This window comes from Brienomyrus brachyistius, chromosome 5, assembly GCF_023856365.1.
Source record: "Brienomyrus brachyistius isolate T26 chromosome 5, BBRACH_0.4, whole genome shotgun sequence".
Lineage (NCBI taxonomy): Eukaryota > Metazoa > Chordata > Actinopteri > Osteoglossiformes > Mormyridae > Brienomyrus > Brienomyrus brachyistius.
In genome coordinates, this window is record NC_064537.1 from 11,621,434 (window position 1) to 11,638,856 (window position 17,423).

Here is a 17,423-nt window from a genome sequence, read left to right on the forward strand (position 1 = left end):
GCCCCGCAGAGCTGCCACAGCTAAGCAGCACCACCTTCCACTCCTACATGGCACACCCGTGATACAGCAGACAGCCAAGTACGTGTGGAATTTAATTATATATCCAACTCCACCACTTCTGCTGTCATCATAATGCAGGATTCCAGCGAACTTCCCTTTCAATTCCCAAGCATCCTTCACAGATCCGAGTCAATTCAAACCGCGCGCAAGGAGAGCTCCACCAGATCACAGGGAATCAAGCCCATCCATCCAGATTCAGCTTGTACACGACAAACACTTACTGTATTTGAAAGGTTTTAAGTATTACATATTGAGTTGCGAGTTGCCAAATTTGCCTGAATGTTAAATTTTCAATTTTCATAGAGCAACACTGCTTTTCACAGCCCCTAATATCAACAAACTTATCACTCAAGGCGACGGACGTCTTCATCAAGCAAACATTTTCCACCAAGTGCAATCTTCAGGAAGATCAGCGTTTTTCACCGTCTTGCACTGGAACTTAAATCCAGCACCGATGCACTGCAATTTCGCATCACAGGATGGAAGCAGAGAAACCTGGAGGTCTCCTTTGCATGCATGAGGCTGAGCCAACAATCCAACCAATGATGATACGCAGCAGAAGAGTCTGGGAAAATACTGTCTAAGCTTCAGCAACACTGAAGGGGAAGAGAGAAATCCACTGGCAGGTCGCAGTGTAAACAAATCATGTGGAACTGTACAATAATAAACCAATATACCACTACCCCAAACTTATCATATGGCTAATCCTGGACCATAAACCTCCAGCCTCATCACACCAGCTCTTTCATCACTCTGGTAAACGCAACTCCTAATGTTCTCTGTGGTGGGGGCGAAGGGGGGGGGGGGATGTATATTAAGTGTTAATCGTGCCAGGAACATCCCTGCCATCTGTAAGCCGCTCCCTGCCTCCCAGTCCCAGACTGTGACTGGTTTCTGCCAGCCAGGCGTACAGACCCCAGACAGGAATCGGCCTCCCGCCATCAGCTGCATGGGCAGTGGTGGCCTGGCACATCACCCAAACCCCTGCGGGGCTCACGGTGACCGCATGGCTAGAAAAAGCAGGAGCAGAGGACAGAACGGACCGAAATATCCAACACATTCATTCTACTCAGCAGGCACTTTTCTCCAAATGTACAAGCCAGGCAGGCAGCACGTCACAAACATACGAATGTCAAGGAGACGACTAGGCGCAAATGCAGCAAGGCTGAGCATCCAGTTTGATTCCCGGTTACCAGTGTAAGCAGCATAGGAGAAAGAGCCACACAAAAAAAGCAAGAATCCAAGACAAATCGATGATGATATCCAGTGACTGAGTGGTGCTGGAATGTACTACAATGTAACAAATGCAAGGTGTGTGTGTGTAAGCTATGGAAGGTCAGGTTCTGGCCACTGCATTAGTTCAATATGTCCTAGTGACCAGTGCAGCAGTGGGATAAGTCAGATGAAAGACACACCATGTCCTGAAATAGGTCAGCCTGTCCTGCACAGCTCAGCAGGGGCCCAAAAGGCGCGAGCAGGACTCACTGCATACTCGTCCATCTCCAAAGCGGAGGTTCATCGTTATGTTTAATAACCTCAGGAGGCCTCCGCTCAGTTTTCTGAAATCCAGTTTTCTGGGAGGGAGCAAAAATGTGGACTGTCTGGGGGTCGCCGCGGATCGAAGCACTGACAGCATGTATTAGAGCAAGCAGCTGCAACAGTGTCGGTCTGCGCGAGAGTGCGTCTCTGCATGCAGCAGTCTACACCCATGTTCTGTTACCTGAATCAGGGACTCTCCAGCGAAAGGGGGGGGGGGTTATCAGTACCTCGCAGAAGGTTCCATCTTAACAAAATGCTGACTCCAGGAAAAGCAGAGGTCGTCATTTGGGATGCACTGGGCCAGGTGTGCGCCGCTTTAAGCTCACAGCTACAGTGGGAGGTCCCCACGAAGACACGAGATCCTCCTGAAGAGAGTCGCCATGTCTGGGGGGGCGTCTGCGTCTGCAAACCAGCGCCACCTGCCACATCCAGTTTAAAATTTCGAATATTCAACAGAAAAGTTATATCTCCAGTTAGCTGGCAGACATCACAGCTTCTCAAAGCGAAGCACAAGATATTCTTTTGACAATGTGTCACTTGCTGCTCTTAATTATTTCCCAGAATCGCCGTAAAACTATTTTGGGGAAAATGCTCCACCAAGCAGGGTGTGGATTGTAACAAAAGAATGCAGACCCTTACACATTCCCCAAACCAGTTGATTCATAAGCACAAACCAGTTCAACCCATTTAGAAATAAGTCTACAGCACAAAGTGTGGAAAAAAATAGAAGGGCTGAATACTTTTGTGAAGGGACTATATCACTCTGATATTACTGAAGCCATTTTACATAAACTAAAAATAAAATCAGCAGATTTCAGAAGAAAACAATGGAAATATTCCATTCCCTTTGTCCGTGCATTCCCTCTCACTTCCGTAATTGCCAAGTGTTTTCAGCAGAGGTGGATCGTTCAGGTCCAGAAAGTAAAAATTCAGGCCAAGATTTCCTTTCAACCAACCAGCCCGAGTACTCAGACGGTGACTATTTATACTCAACCGGCTCGTTAAAAGAAAACCTTGGATGAATTTTTTTCTTTACTTTCCGCACCTGAACCTTCCCCCCCCTCTGGTTTTCAGCATCTCTCATTTGAGTACCGTAGGAATGTGTCTGCAGCCAATTCACATGTGTGCACTACATGCACTGCCTTTGCACTCTATGAATATACACTCTGAATACTCGTTAATGTGCGCGTCAGAATTTTTCCCCAGGAGCGATAATCTTAATTGTGAGATTGATATGGACGTCAGTGTCCCCCAGGGCGAGATCACCGGCTGAAGGAGAAGGCGCTGCACCGACAGAAATGGAAACAGACCCAGAAACAAATCCAGGATGCTTCACACCGAGCCGATCTGACCCTTCCTATGATACAAACAAGAGCTAACAAGTTAAAGACGTCTGAGCATGAAACATGATGAGCTAAAAAACGGTCACAGCTTTCAGGGAGATAAATGAACAACAGGCTACTGCAGTAGTGAGGGACACCATCCAATGAGTCAGTTTCGCTTCCCCATCCGTTGCACTTCGCCACTCTAAAGGCCACGTCCCGCATCACACCATAGGAGGCACCTCCCCTCAGACAGCCCTCAGAAGGAGCAGAGGTCGGGGGGGGGGGGGGGGGAACGTGGGGTTCAGAGGCGCTTAACTTGCTTTTATTGAACCCCCCCCCACTGCCTACCCTGAGAAAACCCGAGGCGAGGCCGTCAGCCAACATGAATAAGAAGTGAGGAGCTGAAACAGGATTAAGCATTCAAAGAATCACCCTTGTTGTGGACTACCAGCAGGGTGTCCCTACACTGCATAACCCACACAGGTCAGCGGGGGGCGAGACTGAGCCTCGACACGCGGCAGAAGTACCTACGCTGTGCTTTCGACAGCCAACGGACTCACAGCAAAATTCATTACTTTTGGGAACCTTTAGCACTGTGTGTGCAAGATTAGGTGATGATCGTTCTGTTCTGTCCAAAATGCCGGCTGTACTCAGGTCCCCCTTCCATCAATAGAGAGTCTGGTTAACAACGGAGCCGGACAACTAATGAATTTCTCCAATTACGATCTTGGCTTCCAAAGATCCTCCAAACAAAATTCCAGATGAGAAAGGAAAGGTGACAAAATAATCGACACGGCTCCTGCCTGGTGGTATCAGAAACCCAGCACGGTCTTTTCCAGACCATCTTCGTTTTTCAGTTGACTTGTACGCAGATTTGTAGGAAACCCACTGCAAGACAAATGTTTTTAGAAATCCAATAAATGCATGATGATTGCTAAGTGGCTTTGGAAATTTGTTAAACTGTTGAAAAATCGTCAAAGCGTTAAATAATTGTGATCCCGATATTGACCGTAAATAAATCATGAATCGAGCAGCCCTAGTCTGAAAGCTCCTACAATGATCGCTGAGCAAACTCACTCACAGGAAAAAAAATCAGACACAGATTCTTTCAGCCTGTTATAAAGAGAATCGCAGGCCTCCATTTTATTATTAACGTAAAGCGTCTGCTGGCAAGGTGCAGGGCGCCCTAAACATTCACCAGATTACCAGCGGTGCCCCATCGCACACTCGCCCTCCAGATGCCATGCTGTCCTGCTCTTATCCGCATGCTGAGGAGGAACCCAAGTCGCCGTATGACTCACTAAACACAATTAATTAGGTCTCCTTCACTTACAGACACACTACAGAGAGAGATTACAGTTTGCTTGAAAGGGAACGAGCTGCCACTGCACAGGCCGTAACGCAACGAGAAGCCGGCGTGTCTAAGGGCAGAGAGACACGGAGGGGTACCAACGGCTGCCCGCCAGCCTCAATCGATACCATCAACCCCCAATTTGTTTAGCAGCCTCCCGAGTCCTGCGGTGGAAATCGGAGGCGACGTGAAGCGCTTGTTATTCTGCCAGCCAAGTTCTATGACCTGATTCTCAGATCTGGGCCAGATGTCTGAAATCCATCACGGCAGCAGGATCCCTTTCGCAGGTTGTGTTGTGTTGCCCTCCCACCCAACACTGCATTGAATATCAATGGGGTCGACCTCGGTGAGGCTGATTAATTGCTCAAAAGCATAGCCTGGGTTAGAAAGCTGGTCTGACAGCCTGACGTTTTAGGACATTGTCACCTGGCCATGACAGCTACGCTGGGTTGGCGTTATCCAGCTACAACGTTGAGATTTTCCTTGTGCTTCAAAGGCACAACTCCTCTTATGGACAAAGCCCAATGTTCTTAAAAAAAGCCATTTCTGTTGCTAGGCAGTGACAAAGTTCAAGCAAGTCTTCCGATGGGTTTGTAAGACCTCCCCCCCCCCCCTCAACCCCACCCCCAACGACTACACTCTGATAGAATCGGATCAGCTCTGGGCGGTTAATGCTTTTGCGACATTCACAGAAGCGCTGGTTACCAAGCGCTGGATGATGTAACTTCACCTGACTCTGGCAAAAACCATCTCAGATAACGAGTTTAAATGGATTCCGGTATTGGCTGTTTATTAATGTCTTGTTTCCTTAACACAAGCCCTGGGGATATTTCGGAGTAACTATTGCATGTTAATTAACTTGGTCAGGAGAGAGATACTGAACTCGGGTGCTCGAGCCCTGTCCTTTGAGTGCCTTAAGCACTACACCCCCTGGTGAATACCCCCCATTCATGACAGTTAGTGAGGACTCCCATTTAAAACTGCCAATCCAGTGATGCACAGGCCACACTGCATCTAATAATTTTACACAACAGGGTAGGCTTGGGTAGATTATAATTCACATCAAACTACCCAAGGACTACCAATGCATGCATCTGCAGCACCAGGCTGGAAATCAGTCTCCAGCTTTGCAAATGTCAATGCACAGCGAGCACTCAGTTTTCAGTCTGTCAATAGTGTGCGTGTGCGCGTTGGGGGGGCACAGTATTACACAGCAGATTGTACACACCAGCCATTTCTGAAGAGTAGACACAGCACAGAATAGCAATAACTGAAAGACAATGGCAGAGAACCCCAAGGAATCTGAGACAGCTAATGGGGGAATCCACTCAAAGGCGCCAAATTGCATCGGGCGCATGTACAACATGCAAAAGGTCACTCCTCTGACAGGATTTCCAATCCCCTCAGGAAAAATGGATCTTAATCAAAATTAGCTCTGTCTGTAGTTATGTTCCTCACAGCTCAAACAGCAGCTGGCAGCTGCTCTGCAGACCTACATGGGCACCATAAACCCTCACGATTCCAGCAGGGCGCTTTTCAGTAACGTCACCAGCATCACAAATACTTCACAGAACATCCATGGATTTCACTGCAGGGATAATGCTTCAGTTGTCTCTTTACGCTACTCTATACCCAATAGGAAGCTGGGAGGAAGCAAAAATGTCAACCGCTTTCCCTCCACACCCCCTACCTCCTGTTTAACTAGGCCACGCTTACTTCTCCACGCTCCTGCAGCTGCTCTAGATGGCCTGACTTTCCTACATCTTCTGCTCAAAGCTTCCACCGGCTCCGGAAGCCTGTGTGGAGATGCCCAGAGGTAACATCTGCTCTTCTCCTGCCGCTCCACCACCCATCGACACAGCAGCCGAGGTCGCGAACCACAATGAAATGCTTCACCTCGGCTCTGCCCCGATTCTGCCATACAATTCTCAGCAAACATGGGGGTCGAGTTACAGGTCTCCCACTTTATTTGGGACTAGCAGCTCTGCAAAGCAAACGTGTGATCGGACCCTGCATAAAAAGGCAGGAGACCAAGCAGAGAGGCTCCCTGAAGCTGCCCTTCACTCACCACCACAGACCAGGCAGGCCAAGCCACAGGAGACGAGTGAGCCTCAGCAGAGGGCAAAGAAGATCTTCAGGTACTTCTTCGTCCTGTGAAACTGAAGCAAAGGGTGACAGAGGCTGCTCAACTTAATCTACCAAAACAGAGTGTGTTGCATGCAATGCAAGTTGCATTATACTGATTTGTCTGTCTGACAGGGACTCAGATCACCTCCTTAGAGGTGCAAGCAGAAGTAGGCGTCACAGGGATGACAGAAAGGCAAGCAAGCCCCCCCCCCCCCCCCCCAATGAACACACATGCCACTGCATTAACCAGCCCACACCACAAAATGGTCAACTGAAGGCTCAGTCCCTGTAAAGTTGTGATGACTGCAAGAATTTAAGTCCACCCCCCCACCCCAAAAAAAAAAAAAAAAAAAAAAAAACACTTCTGAAGCAGCAACCCACCCACACAGCTTCCCCAAATAACGGACATTTGCCAGAGGTTGCAGAGCGGATGGACGCCCTCTTGTGAAACTGCTTTACGTGAGGAGATAGGGGTGTTGGGGGACTTCACCTTTCTGCAGGCTGCCAGGCCACAGTAGCATGAAGCCAAACAGATAGGGAAGGAAACGATTTACTCGGTCAGATTGCCCCACCAGCTCCGGCAAGGGTCCTCATCGCCCATTATCATGGGGCTGTTTTCTAAGTGCTCATTGCATAAGTGCTTCCTGAGTCCGATAAGGACTGCATATCCCCTTCATTCGACGACACCGCACTCTGATGGAGAACGAACCTGTAAGCCCGAAAGCCCTCGACGTACCAGCCAAGGAATCAATTACCCTACGGATCGCATCACTTTTTCCACCCCGAACGCCAAAAAGCAACACGCAACCGGCAGACACCTTTCGCAGGAAGCACAACGGATCCTTTATGTTTACAGTAGCACTTCCGCAGTTTGGTGTAGCCCAGCGAACCGCTTGCACTGGAAATGCCTTCGCATTTAACGAGAATATCAGTTAACGAGGATGTCTGCCGGAATGCGATCCTGGGTGTGCGGCAGCTCAGCACAACATGCTAACAAACGGGCCCCACTGGAACGTCAGGATATCAGTTTTAAGAATTAAAATAAATAAAAACTAAAAAAAGAAAGTCGGTGTCATACTGGTTATGAAGTCAGATGACTCAGATGACAGATGATGATGGTTCGCAGGTCCAGTCGTGAACCTAGAGGCTGTGAATAAAGCCTGATGAGCAGCTGGAACTGGTAGTTGTAGGCAGTTCATAAAGGCAGAGTGACAAACGTTTTCAACATGAGGCAGACCCTCCTGACATTAGACTGAGTTTTGTAAGACCGTCGACCATACAGCGTTTTATAAGAAGGAACTAGATTTACTGGTAGCTCAGTGGCCCATGAAGGTCCGTATCAGATTCCAGCCTTGCTGAATTTTTACGGGTTACTTCCCCATTTCTACAACGAGGTATTTTGCCCCAGAGGAGAAAAACAAAACGAAACACAGCAGCTTCTACAGTAAAACCTCAGGCCGTGTTGAAGGATGCAGGAAGACACACAAACATCCCAGAAATCCTGGAAGCCAGGTGATGAATCACCCCCCACCCCCACCCCAAGAGGGCACGGCATGTTGGCAAGTCAGATTTCCGACATGACAGAGCAGAGATCATTGTGTTCGGTACTACAATCAATCACAGGAAACACTGCAAACAGTTTGATGTGAATAAGTGTTACACTGCAAGTGGCTGTCTCGCGTATTTACAGGGGAGCGATATCCAGTGATGATAAGATCTCTGGGCCAGTTCTCAAATAGTGGGTCCTGTGGGTGCCATGGCTGCCCCTCTCTCTCTCCCTCCCTCTCACACACACACGCACCTTCCCAACAGCCATACTCCTATGGATAAATTAATCTAGTCAGATTGATGTACACCAGGCACTGGCATGATAGATACAGAGAATCTGGACAGTCCTGTAATTTATAAGACAAGCGTTCATAAACCTCGCCCAGGATGACTCTGCTTTCCTGTTCATTTTAATTACATCATCATCACGAGAACCGCGGAGGAATGCAGAGAATGTTTGGACATACATAGAATATCCTATAACATAGACTGTTCGCGAATTTAACCTATAAAATAAACGCAGCATAAATGACGTATTATGTTGTACCAGTGTACACTGACTGTATAGGGGGAAAAACGAAGTAGATAAGCTCGCTTTAGTTTCCTGTTCAATGCCGCCCTCTAGCGAGGAGGGGGAAGCAAAACATGGAAGCGCACTGCGGCGCGTCGACGTGCTTGCTTTTTAAACTTGCAAAAAATGAAGATTCGTTCTGCTTACATTTACAAAGCCGACATCCATTCATACTGACCGATACATGTAAAATAATTGGAGTCCAGTTTGACGCTCCAGTCCAAAACGTCTTATGATGGCAGCACTAAGATTAAGATGAATTATTGAATCTATACATTTTATATATATTTAGCGGACACTTATCAAAGGTGACGTACAGTTGAGAAGGCAAGGTCGGCCAGTCCCTGGCGCAATTTGGGGTTAAGGGCCTTGCTCAGGGGCCCAACGATGTAATCTGTAAGAATTCCGTGCGATCATCCCATGAGACACACAGCTAGCCTTCTAACCCACACACACGTTCCTGATGGACTAACCTTCCATAGCTCCTTGTCCAGTACGATCTCGCAGCCTAACCCAGGATTCATGGGCAGGGGAAACCCGGGACCATCTTGCCAGGCCATCGAGGGCACACTACGGGAAATTCAGATCGACCAGCTGGATGAAGAAACACAGCATGCAAACGCTACTCACCAGGCCGCGGTCACTCCATCGTGTGATGCGCCTGCCTGTCAATTATAATCCACTGTGGTTTAAAATGTGTGGATTTGGGCAGTACACCGGTTAAAAGATTCTACTCGTTACAGGATTATTTGTTTGAATAAGCAGACTAAGACGTTAACTTACTCAAACCGATTAGATATTTATATAAATGTTACTTAGAATTACTTTTAGGAAATATGCATCTAAAATGTAAAAGTCTTTGCTAAAAAGAATAAAACGGTAATTTACACGAACCCCAATAAACCTTCACCTAAATCTTGCGTAAAGTGTCAAATCTGTCCGTATAAAATCAATATCCCATAAAGTTTAATCAATTGCAAGCTCAGTTGGGACGAACGCCGACACTGCCGATCGTCAGCAGTCCGACGAGCTGATTTACGACCCACAAACATTGCTGCTTACAGAGAAGTAACAGGCATTTCTGCATGTTACGAAGACGAAACTGTTTCTCATTCACTTACCGCAACTGATCAGCGAATCATCATCCGCACGCTGAGCCACAATGAACCTAAGTGTCGGGTGGCTTATGCGTGCGTATATCCGTTATGGTTATGGGTATTAAATTCAGTAATAATTTCATTATGCTAATAGCCATGTCTATATTGATAAGGATGTGTAATAGCTGTCCTTGTATTACGCTTTTAACTTAAATTAATGAATTAATGCTGTATAGTATTTTTTGATAAATGTCTAACAGCAGGAAGGCCAAGCGAATGAACTAATGATGTTTTTGGAGCAAATAAAACACCGCACGGACCATTTTGGTCTTGCGTCGGCTGCTTCCACTTCGGTCTCTTATGATGTGATATGCGACCGCCCTCTCAGTCTAAGTGCTAAGGAGCAAAATCACTGAGCCTTAACACTCAGACTTGAGGAATCCAAAAAACAAGCTTTTTTTGTTGTTTGTTGTCCCCCTGCCAGTGCAAGGCAAAGTGAAATTAGCTGGCAAATTGGGTCCCCATTAAAATGCCTATATATGATTAAATCAGTAGTTAGTAGTTCTGATTCAGATGCAGTTCTTTAACTTTTCCTGTTGTAAAGCCCACCGCTGTTCTTGCGTCACCATTTTTAAATGGGTGCAATAATCTGAAATATAAGCATGTGACACAGTGAGCCACTTGTGGGGTTAATGCATTTAGCCATGTAGAGTCATGGTGATGCAGACACACCTGATGCTGTTCAAACTATCCCAACAATGTACCAAACAAAGGGTGATCATGTCAAACTGATCCACCAATCACGGCCAGCGTACCAAACAATGGCAGACCAAGTCAAACTGATCCACCAATCACGGCCAGCGTACCAAACAATGGCTGACCAAGTCAAACTGATCCACCAATCACGGCCAGCGTACCAAACAATGGCTGACCAAGTCAAACTGATCCACCAGGCACTGCCAGCGTACAAAACAAATGGTGACCATGTCAAATTTATCCACCAGTCATGGCCAGCGTACCAAACAAAGGGTGACCATGTCAAACTGATCCACCAATCACGGCCAGCGTACCAAACAAAGGGTGACCATGTCAAACTGATCCACCAATCACAGCCAGCGTACCAAACAAAGGGTGACCATGTCAAACTGATCCACCAATCACAGCCAGCGTACCAAACAAAGGGTGATCAAGTCAAACTGATCCACCAGTCACGGCCAGCATACGAAACAAAGGGTGACCAAGTCAAACTGATCCACCAATCACGGCCAGCGTACCAAACAAAGGGTGACCATGTCAAACTGATCCACCAATCACAGCCAGCGTACCAAACAAAGGGTGATCAAGTCAAACTGATCCACCAGTCACTGCCAGCGTACAAAACAAATGGTGACCATGTCAAATTGATCCACCAGTCATGGCCAGCGTACCAAACAAAGGGTGACCATGTCAAACTGATCCACCAATCACGGCCAGCGTACCAAACAAAGGGTGACCATGTCAAACTGATCCACCAATCACAGCCAGTGTACCAAACAAAGGGTGATCAAGTCAAACTGATCCACCAGTCACGGCCAGCGTACCAAACAAGGTAGACCAATATTCCATTAAAACGCATACCTCCTGGAACCTAGGTTTTCAGAAAAATGCCTGAGAATGAACAGACCATAGCGATTTGACCCCTACCTGATAGTAATAGCCATTGTCAGTCCCGTAAGGTCGGAATGGGATGCCGCCCAGTGCCCGGAGGGTCCCCTCACAACCTGTACAGACAGAAATCAGGCACATGTTATGCTAATGACTCGTTACTATAATCATATACAGTAAGCACGTACAGTATTTGATTAACAATCTATTTTAGTCGACAAGGCATTATTTCTGCAATTTCTATAGGCAAATATTATAAATTAATGTAGGCATTTAGATTAAAGCTCCATTTCTTAATTACAGCTCACTGATTTCCCTGTTATAGTGAAATAAGTCCATCGACACCTAGAGCTTCCTTTCGGAAAAACATGGCAAACCAAGACAATTAATGGACGGAGACGGCTGGCATGCTTCATCAAGCTTAGAATACAGCTGAACTTAAATGAATCATTACTGAACTCCCAGAAACACAAGGATCATTTTTAAGGAGCCCCAGAAATCAGTTAGTAGATTTTAGTATTGTAGGTCACCCAATACTAAACACGCAGTCAAGGCTAATTCCTTTTCCGAACATCATAATAAACTTAATCTGTGCACACGATATCTCAAGCTGCTCAATGACATCACATCAGCTCAAGCTGAATGAAACATTCAAAGAAAAGATATTCTTTCACTTATGTTACAACTGTCTAAGGATGTGTGTCCTTGACTGATACAGTGCCCTATTGTTATTGAGTACTGTTACTGGATTTCATACTTTGATGTAGTATTAGTAGCGCTCAGCTCCACTGAAAAGGACACCCCCCCCCAGCCCCCCCCCCCCGCCCTGAAAACCTCTCCTGAAACCTTTAGGGGGAGCTCTAAAACAAAGGCCTTTTGTGTTATAGGTTGTATAACCTATACAAGTAGTGGGCATCTTATCCACAAAGAGCCAGTGTGTGTGCAGGTTTTTGGGGTAACCTTTTAGTCGGCTGTTCAAACCCAGGTGTGAGGACTCTTCAGCCGATCAGTCGTCTAATCAGTAATCTAATTAGAGAGTTGCAGGGAAAACCTGCACACACACGGGCCCTTTCTGGATAAGACTGCCCGCCCCTGACCTATATATTTACGTTCCTGAAATAAAACAATAGTATAAATATGTCTATGTTGTGTGTTTCTTCGCTCACTAATTAATAAAATTGTGTCTATTGTGTCTATATGAAATGTTACTGATGGTATTAACTGCCTGCAGTAGAATGTTTTTCGCTGAGACCCTGTTACTGACCGCGCTGCCATGCACTTATATGCATGCGTGTGCATGTGACTGCACACCGGAAAACACTCAAAGCCTGACTATGCGATAATTCTAACTTAATTTTAATGTTACAATTAAGCTCCTTCCTCCCACGCCTCTTTCTTGCGGTTCTCTTTACCTACACCCTGCCTAGAGTCTTACAATACTGCATGTGGGGCAATTTTCGACAGCGGAGGAGGGACCTGAGGCAGCGGAAACTCATAAATCTGTGTTCATGGTTAAAACAGGGTCTAATTGGTGCCAGTTTGGAATTATCTGATCTGCCGAACAAGAGAGTGCGGGGGCATTCATCATTGCCCCAGATTCCCAAACAGCCGCAGAAGGAGACGGACGCCCCAGCTCTCATTAATGCGATAATCGTCCGGGTGGGCGCCCTCATTCAGTCCCGTGTCATCCCATTGGCTCACGGCCCACTCTCTGCCAGCTCTGCTGAAGTCCCCGGCGCCCACGGTGTCTGTTATTAACGTGCCCAGCTGGGCCTTCCAGAAATCCCACACGGTCACCTGTAGCTGTGACTCCCTGGGCAACGGATGCTGTGGGTACAGCAGCAGCAACAGAGAGAGTCTTACAGAAGAACGTGCAGTACATGGACTCGTCCCTCAGGGAGCTGCCGCTCCCTGCAGAGGTTTGCTTGCATCATTGTTGATCCTTAACTTGAATCTCTCCAGTACAACGTCCAGCTGAATGAAGCGACTAAACTTTAATATATGATGTGGTTAAAGATCCATCTTTTTCTCTGTTTAATTCAAAAGCTGATATTGGACCTACACTCACAACCTGTCACAGTAAAGGAAAACACCTTTATGGAAGAATGGCTTTGTGGAACCTTCCATCCATCCATCCATTTTCTGAAACTTGCTTGTCCTACTCAAGGTTGTGGGGGGGGGGGGTCTGGAATCAATCCTGGAGGTTATGGGTCCAAGGTGCGGAACAAAGCAAACGGGGTGCCAACCCATCACAGGGTACACTCACACACTCATACACACACACATGGGCAGTTTGGCAACTCCAGTTAACCTCAGCATGTTTCGTACTGTGGGAGGAGTGGGGGGGTCGGGAGGAATCCCCATGATGGCATGGAGAGAACATGCAAACTCCACACACATGGAGCAATGGGGAGGCTTCATCTCTGGTCCCAGAGGCGTGAGGCAGCAGCGCTAACTGGCGCTCCACCATGCCCCCCCCCCCCCCCCCACCATGGAACCTTCCTGAATATCAAAATACCAAGATCTAGAAAAGATGTACAGTACTGTGCAGAAGTACTGTGCAATTACTCACCAGATCAATAGCTTTTAACATTTTTTTTTCTATATCATAACTTGCTTGCTGTTGTCTCCGGTTGAAAGATGTCGCAGTAACTGCACTTTGCTCCCTGCAGCATTTACAAGGAGAATCCTGCTCGGTGGCCGTTTACTCCGGACGTTTGTATTAATAAGAAAGCCGGACTCAATCTGGCTGCTACAATGAAACTTCAGCGCTCCGGACACAAAGGCTTTATCAAATGCAGGAGCCTTAAAATGGGCTTATCGATCTGCCTCTCCAAGCTACATCCTCCATTACGTCTCTATCACATTTACTGCTTCTGGGAAGAAAAGCAGGTATGTGGTCATTTGTAATGGGCGTAGACTCCCTCGCCCTGGGGCCAAAGGTGCTTTCTTTCAAACGTCATGTGCCCTTTTGTTTGCGCCGTGCGATCAGGCTTTGTCATCTCATTAAATCGTACAGTTTCACCGATCCAGTTCTATAACCGAAGCACGAGGCGGGGGATGCTCTATAGGTGATGTGGAGATGCCAGTTCGCTCGATTGTCATTGATGTGTATAGCCAGTGCAACCCCAGGGAGCCACCAAGTCACTGCAATACCTTATAGTTATACACATTGTTCTGTGTATAACATAACATAGTTATAACATGTTCAGAAACACCTAGATCATCCTGCCTGCAGTTACTGCCATTAACTGGGTAAATATCCATCTAATTCCTGTAACTGCTTGATCTATTCAGGGTTGTGGATGGAATATCCCATGATGATTGCAGAGCAAACTCACACACCATTTATTCCAGTGGGTAGTTTGGTAGCTCTAAGTAAGCTCAGCATGTTTTTGGACTGTGTATGTGTGTGTGTGTGGGCGGGGGGGGGCAGAGTACCTGGAGGAACCCTTGTGAGGAGAACATGCTAACTCCACATAGCAGATACTCAAACTCTGGTCTACCAAGGTGTGAAGCAACAGTGCTTACCACTGCGTTACCATGCCTCCCCCCCCCACCCCAGGTGGATATACACCACTCCAAATATTTAACCAATGTTTCTCCTGCTACTCTCACTAAATTATTAAGACATTGTAATATATCTGACACTGTGTATTTCTATAATATTAATGTTCTATAATATTAATGATAACCATCCCGTGTAACACTGCTGACTGACTGACATCATGCCCTGTGCTCAGTGCTCAGCTTAAGCTCATCCCAGCGGCCTCTGACAAACTGCATGCACTTGTACGCTCCTCAAAACCCTGTCTGGATATTTATAGCGATGATTGTTTTCCCCACTTAGTGACACACTGAATGTGGAAATCCTCCCTCTCTGTCACTCTTCACGACTTTAAGACTTTACTGTTATATATCACATCAATCTAGAGTACACATTGACCTTAGTACTAAGCGGCTATTAAATAGAACGTGTGAGTAGATCTTGCGAGGGTACGGCTACTTATAGTGTCTGCCAAGGTGCAAGTACTGACCCACGTCACTTCTGAACACTGCGATACCCAGTTTGCTGTACAGCTGATTTATTGATTTATGATTCACAGTTTAAAAAATATAATTCAGCAAATGGAACACGTCATAATGTTTTTTAAAACACTGGAAATACACAAGCATATGAAATTCATATCAAAATCATGTATTTAAAAAAATTTATCTTACCCAGGAGTGACAGACAATATATTCCTTCGGAACATAGAGTTGTTGTAGAGTGGCTTAATGGTTAGGGAAGCACATTTGGCATTGAAAGATTGTTGATTTGAATCCCTGACCAGTGAAGTACCCAGAGCAAGATGTCACCCCCAAGCACTGCTCCCCGGGCGCTGAATTAACTGCCCCCTGCTATGTCACATATGGGTTAAATGCAGAGGACGCATTTCGTTGTTGTGTGCTGTGGTGTGTCAACACTGATCACCTAAATTCTAAACACGATAGAGAATATGTTTTCTGCAATTAGACAGTATATTAGACCATATGCTTTCCATAAGGGCAACATCTAAGATTCTCACCTTTGATTGTGAAAACTCCATGACAGAAATCTTTGAAGTTGATCGCGCCTTGTGCATGGGGGTCCAAGTATTTTGCAAACTTTTTTACCTGAGGAAAGAGAAAACTTACATTATATAAGATCTGACAACAGACATATAATCCTTAATGTTGAAGAAGGTCAGAACTTTAAGTATTAATCAACATGGCATGCTCATCAACTACCGCTGAGTGTCTGAAGTTCACATGTCTTTCAGTTCAATGGCTTTGATGGTCAAGATGCTCCATTTACACATATGAAACTCAAACGTGGCCAACAGTTGCCAGAGGTCACCAACTGTAACCACTCAGTGTTGACGTCTGCTGAGTGTGAGCTGCAAAATGTCAGGCCCTGTGCCAGACCAGCTCCGCCTGCAGCACTGCACTGGGAAACGCCACGTGACTCAGCAGTCCAGCTGCGCAGGCCAGTCAAAGCTCATCATCACTTACATTAACGTGTCACTGACATAAACGACTCGGCAATCGCGGCGCACCAAGCACAATGTTCATTCCGAGGAACGCATTTTAAGAAAGGCGGGATGCTCAAACGATTGCTGTACCGGTCTCTATGGTAAGACGGCTGGGACTCAGATCTGCAATGGCCGACTGATCAGAAAGAACAGATTCAATGATGTAAGGTGGGGGAATTAAACACCCTATGACATCACAGGAGAGAGAATACCTGGGGTTCTCCTGAGTCAGCCACAAACACTCCAGTCTACTATAAACAAGAGCAAAGGATCCTCAGAATAGCTGCATGTGTACTTCCACATAGAAATGTTTTAAACTAGCGATTTAACACTCAGGTGAGTGTGATGCAGGGCTGAGGAAGCAAGAAAAAAGGATTGGAATTTTGTGATAAAACAATGTAATGTATTGAAGCTTTTTCGTTCGATTTTGCTTGTATATCACTTTCAGTGAATTGATGCGTGCAAACGACCCCAGTAACTTCGTGTCCCTTTCCTGAGAGTAAAATAAGTAGTCTAGATTGCACCAGGGTTTTAGAGTCTTTGCTGAGTGAATGTACTGAACAGACAGATATGCTTTATAATTTCTCTGATCTCAGATTTAGCGCTCACACAGGTCTGTCCCACAGCCGCGAATTGGGCATCTCCCTCCAGCTGAAGTCCAAGGTCATCGGGACAGAAACCGAGCCAGAGTGCTATAAGAAACGGACGTTTTTTTATTTTTTTAGTGGCTCAGGGGCATCCCTGATAAACTGCTGAGGAGCCGACTTGGCGAGGTGCCTCACCTCCTGGCAACGAAACCTGCTTAGGAGATTTATTTCTCTGCAACGAATTTGGCCGCTCTCAAGTAGAGACCTCAAGAGATACAAGGGCGATTTCCCAGTAACTTTCCTGGACGTTGAGGGATGCCAGGTGTGTTGAGATGCTATGGGTGTCTAAGGGTTCATGTGGGCACTGAAGGACCAGCAGAAGATACAGACTGAGCTGCAGGATGGAAAGAAATCCACCACCCTTGCAGTGACAGTGTCCACTGAGAGCATCCACTTCACTATTAAGCATCAAGGTCGTAGACATCCAAACATGCCCAGTTTAACCCTGGGATGTTCTCTG

The 17,423-nt window shown here is 46.5% G+C and overlaps 1 protein-coding gene across 4 annotated transcripts in view; it reads right to left on the minus strand.

The window, feature by feature from the left end:
• LOC125742162 (rab11 family-interacting protein 4A-like) overlaps positions 1-17,423 on the minus strand; it is a 56,512-nt gene that overhangs the window by 35,411 nt on the left and 3,678 nt on the right. For 2 of the 4 annotated variants that reach the window (XM_049013875.1, XM_049013876.1), the window contains exons 2-3: positions 15,831-15,918; positions 11,302-11,378 (exon numbers count right to left, since the gene is read on the minus strand). In XM_049013875.1, the coding sequence (XP_048869832.1) occupies positions 11,302-11,378; positions 15,831-15,918 (165 nt within the window). Of the gene's footprint in view, positions 1-8,994; positions 9,092-9,642; positions 9,707-11,301; positions 11,379-15,830; positions 15,919-17,423 lie in introns of those variants that run through there. The other 2 variants (XM_049013879.1, XM_049013877.1) reach the window with 1 other exon arrangement.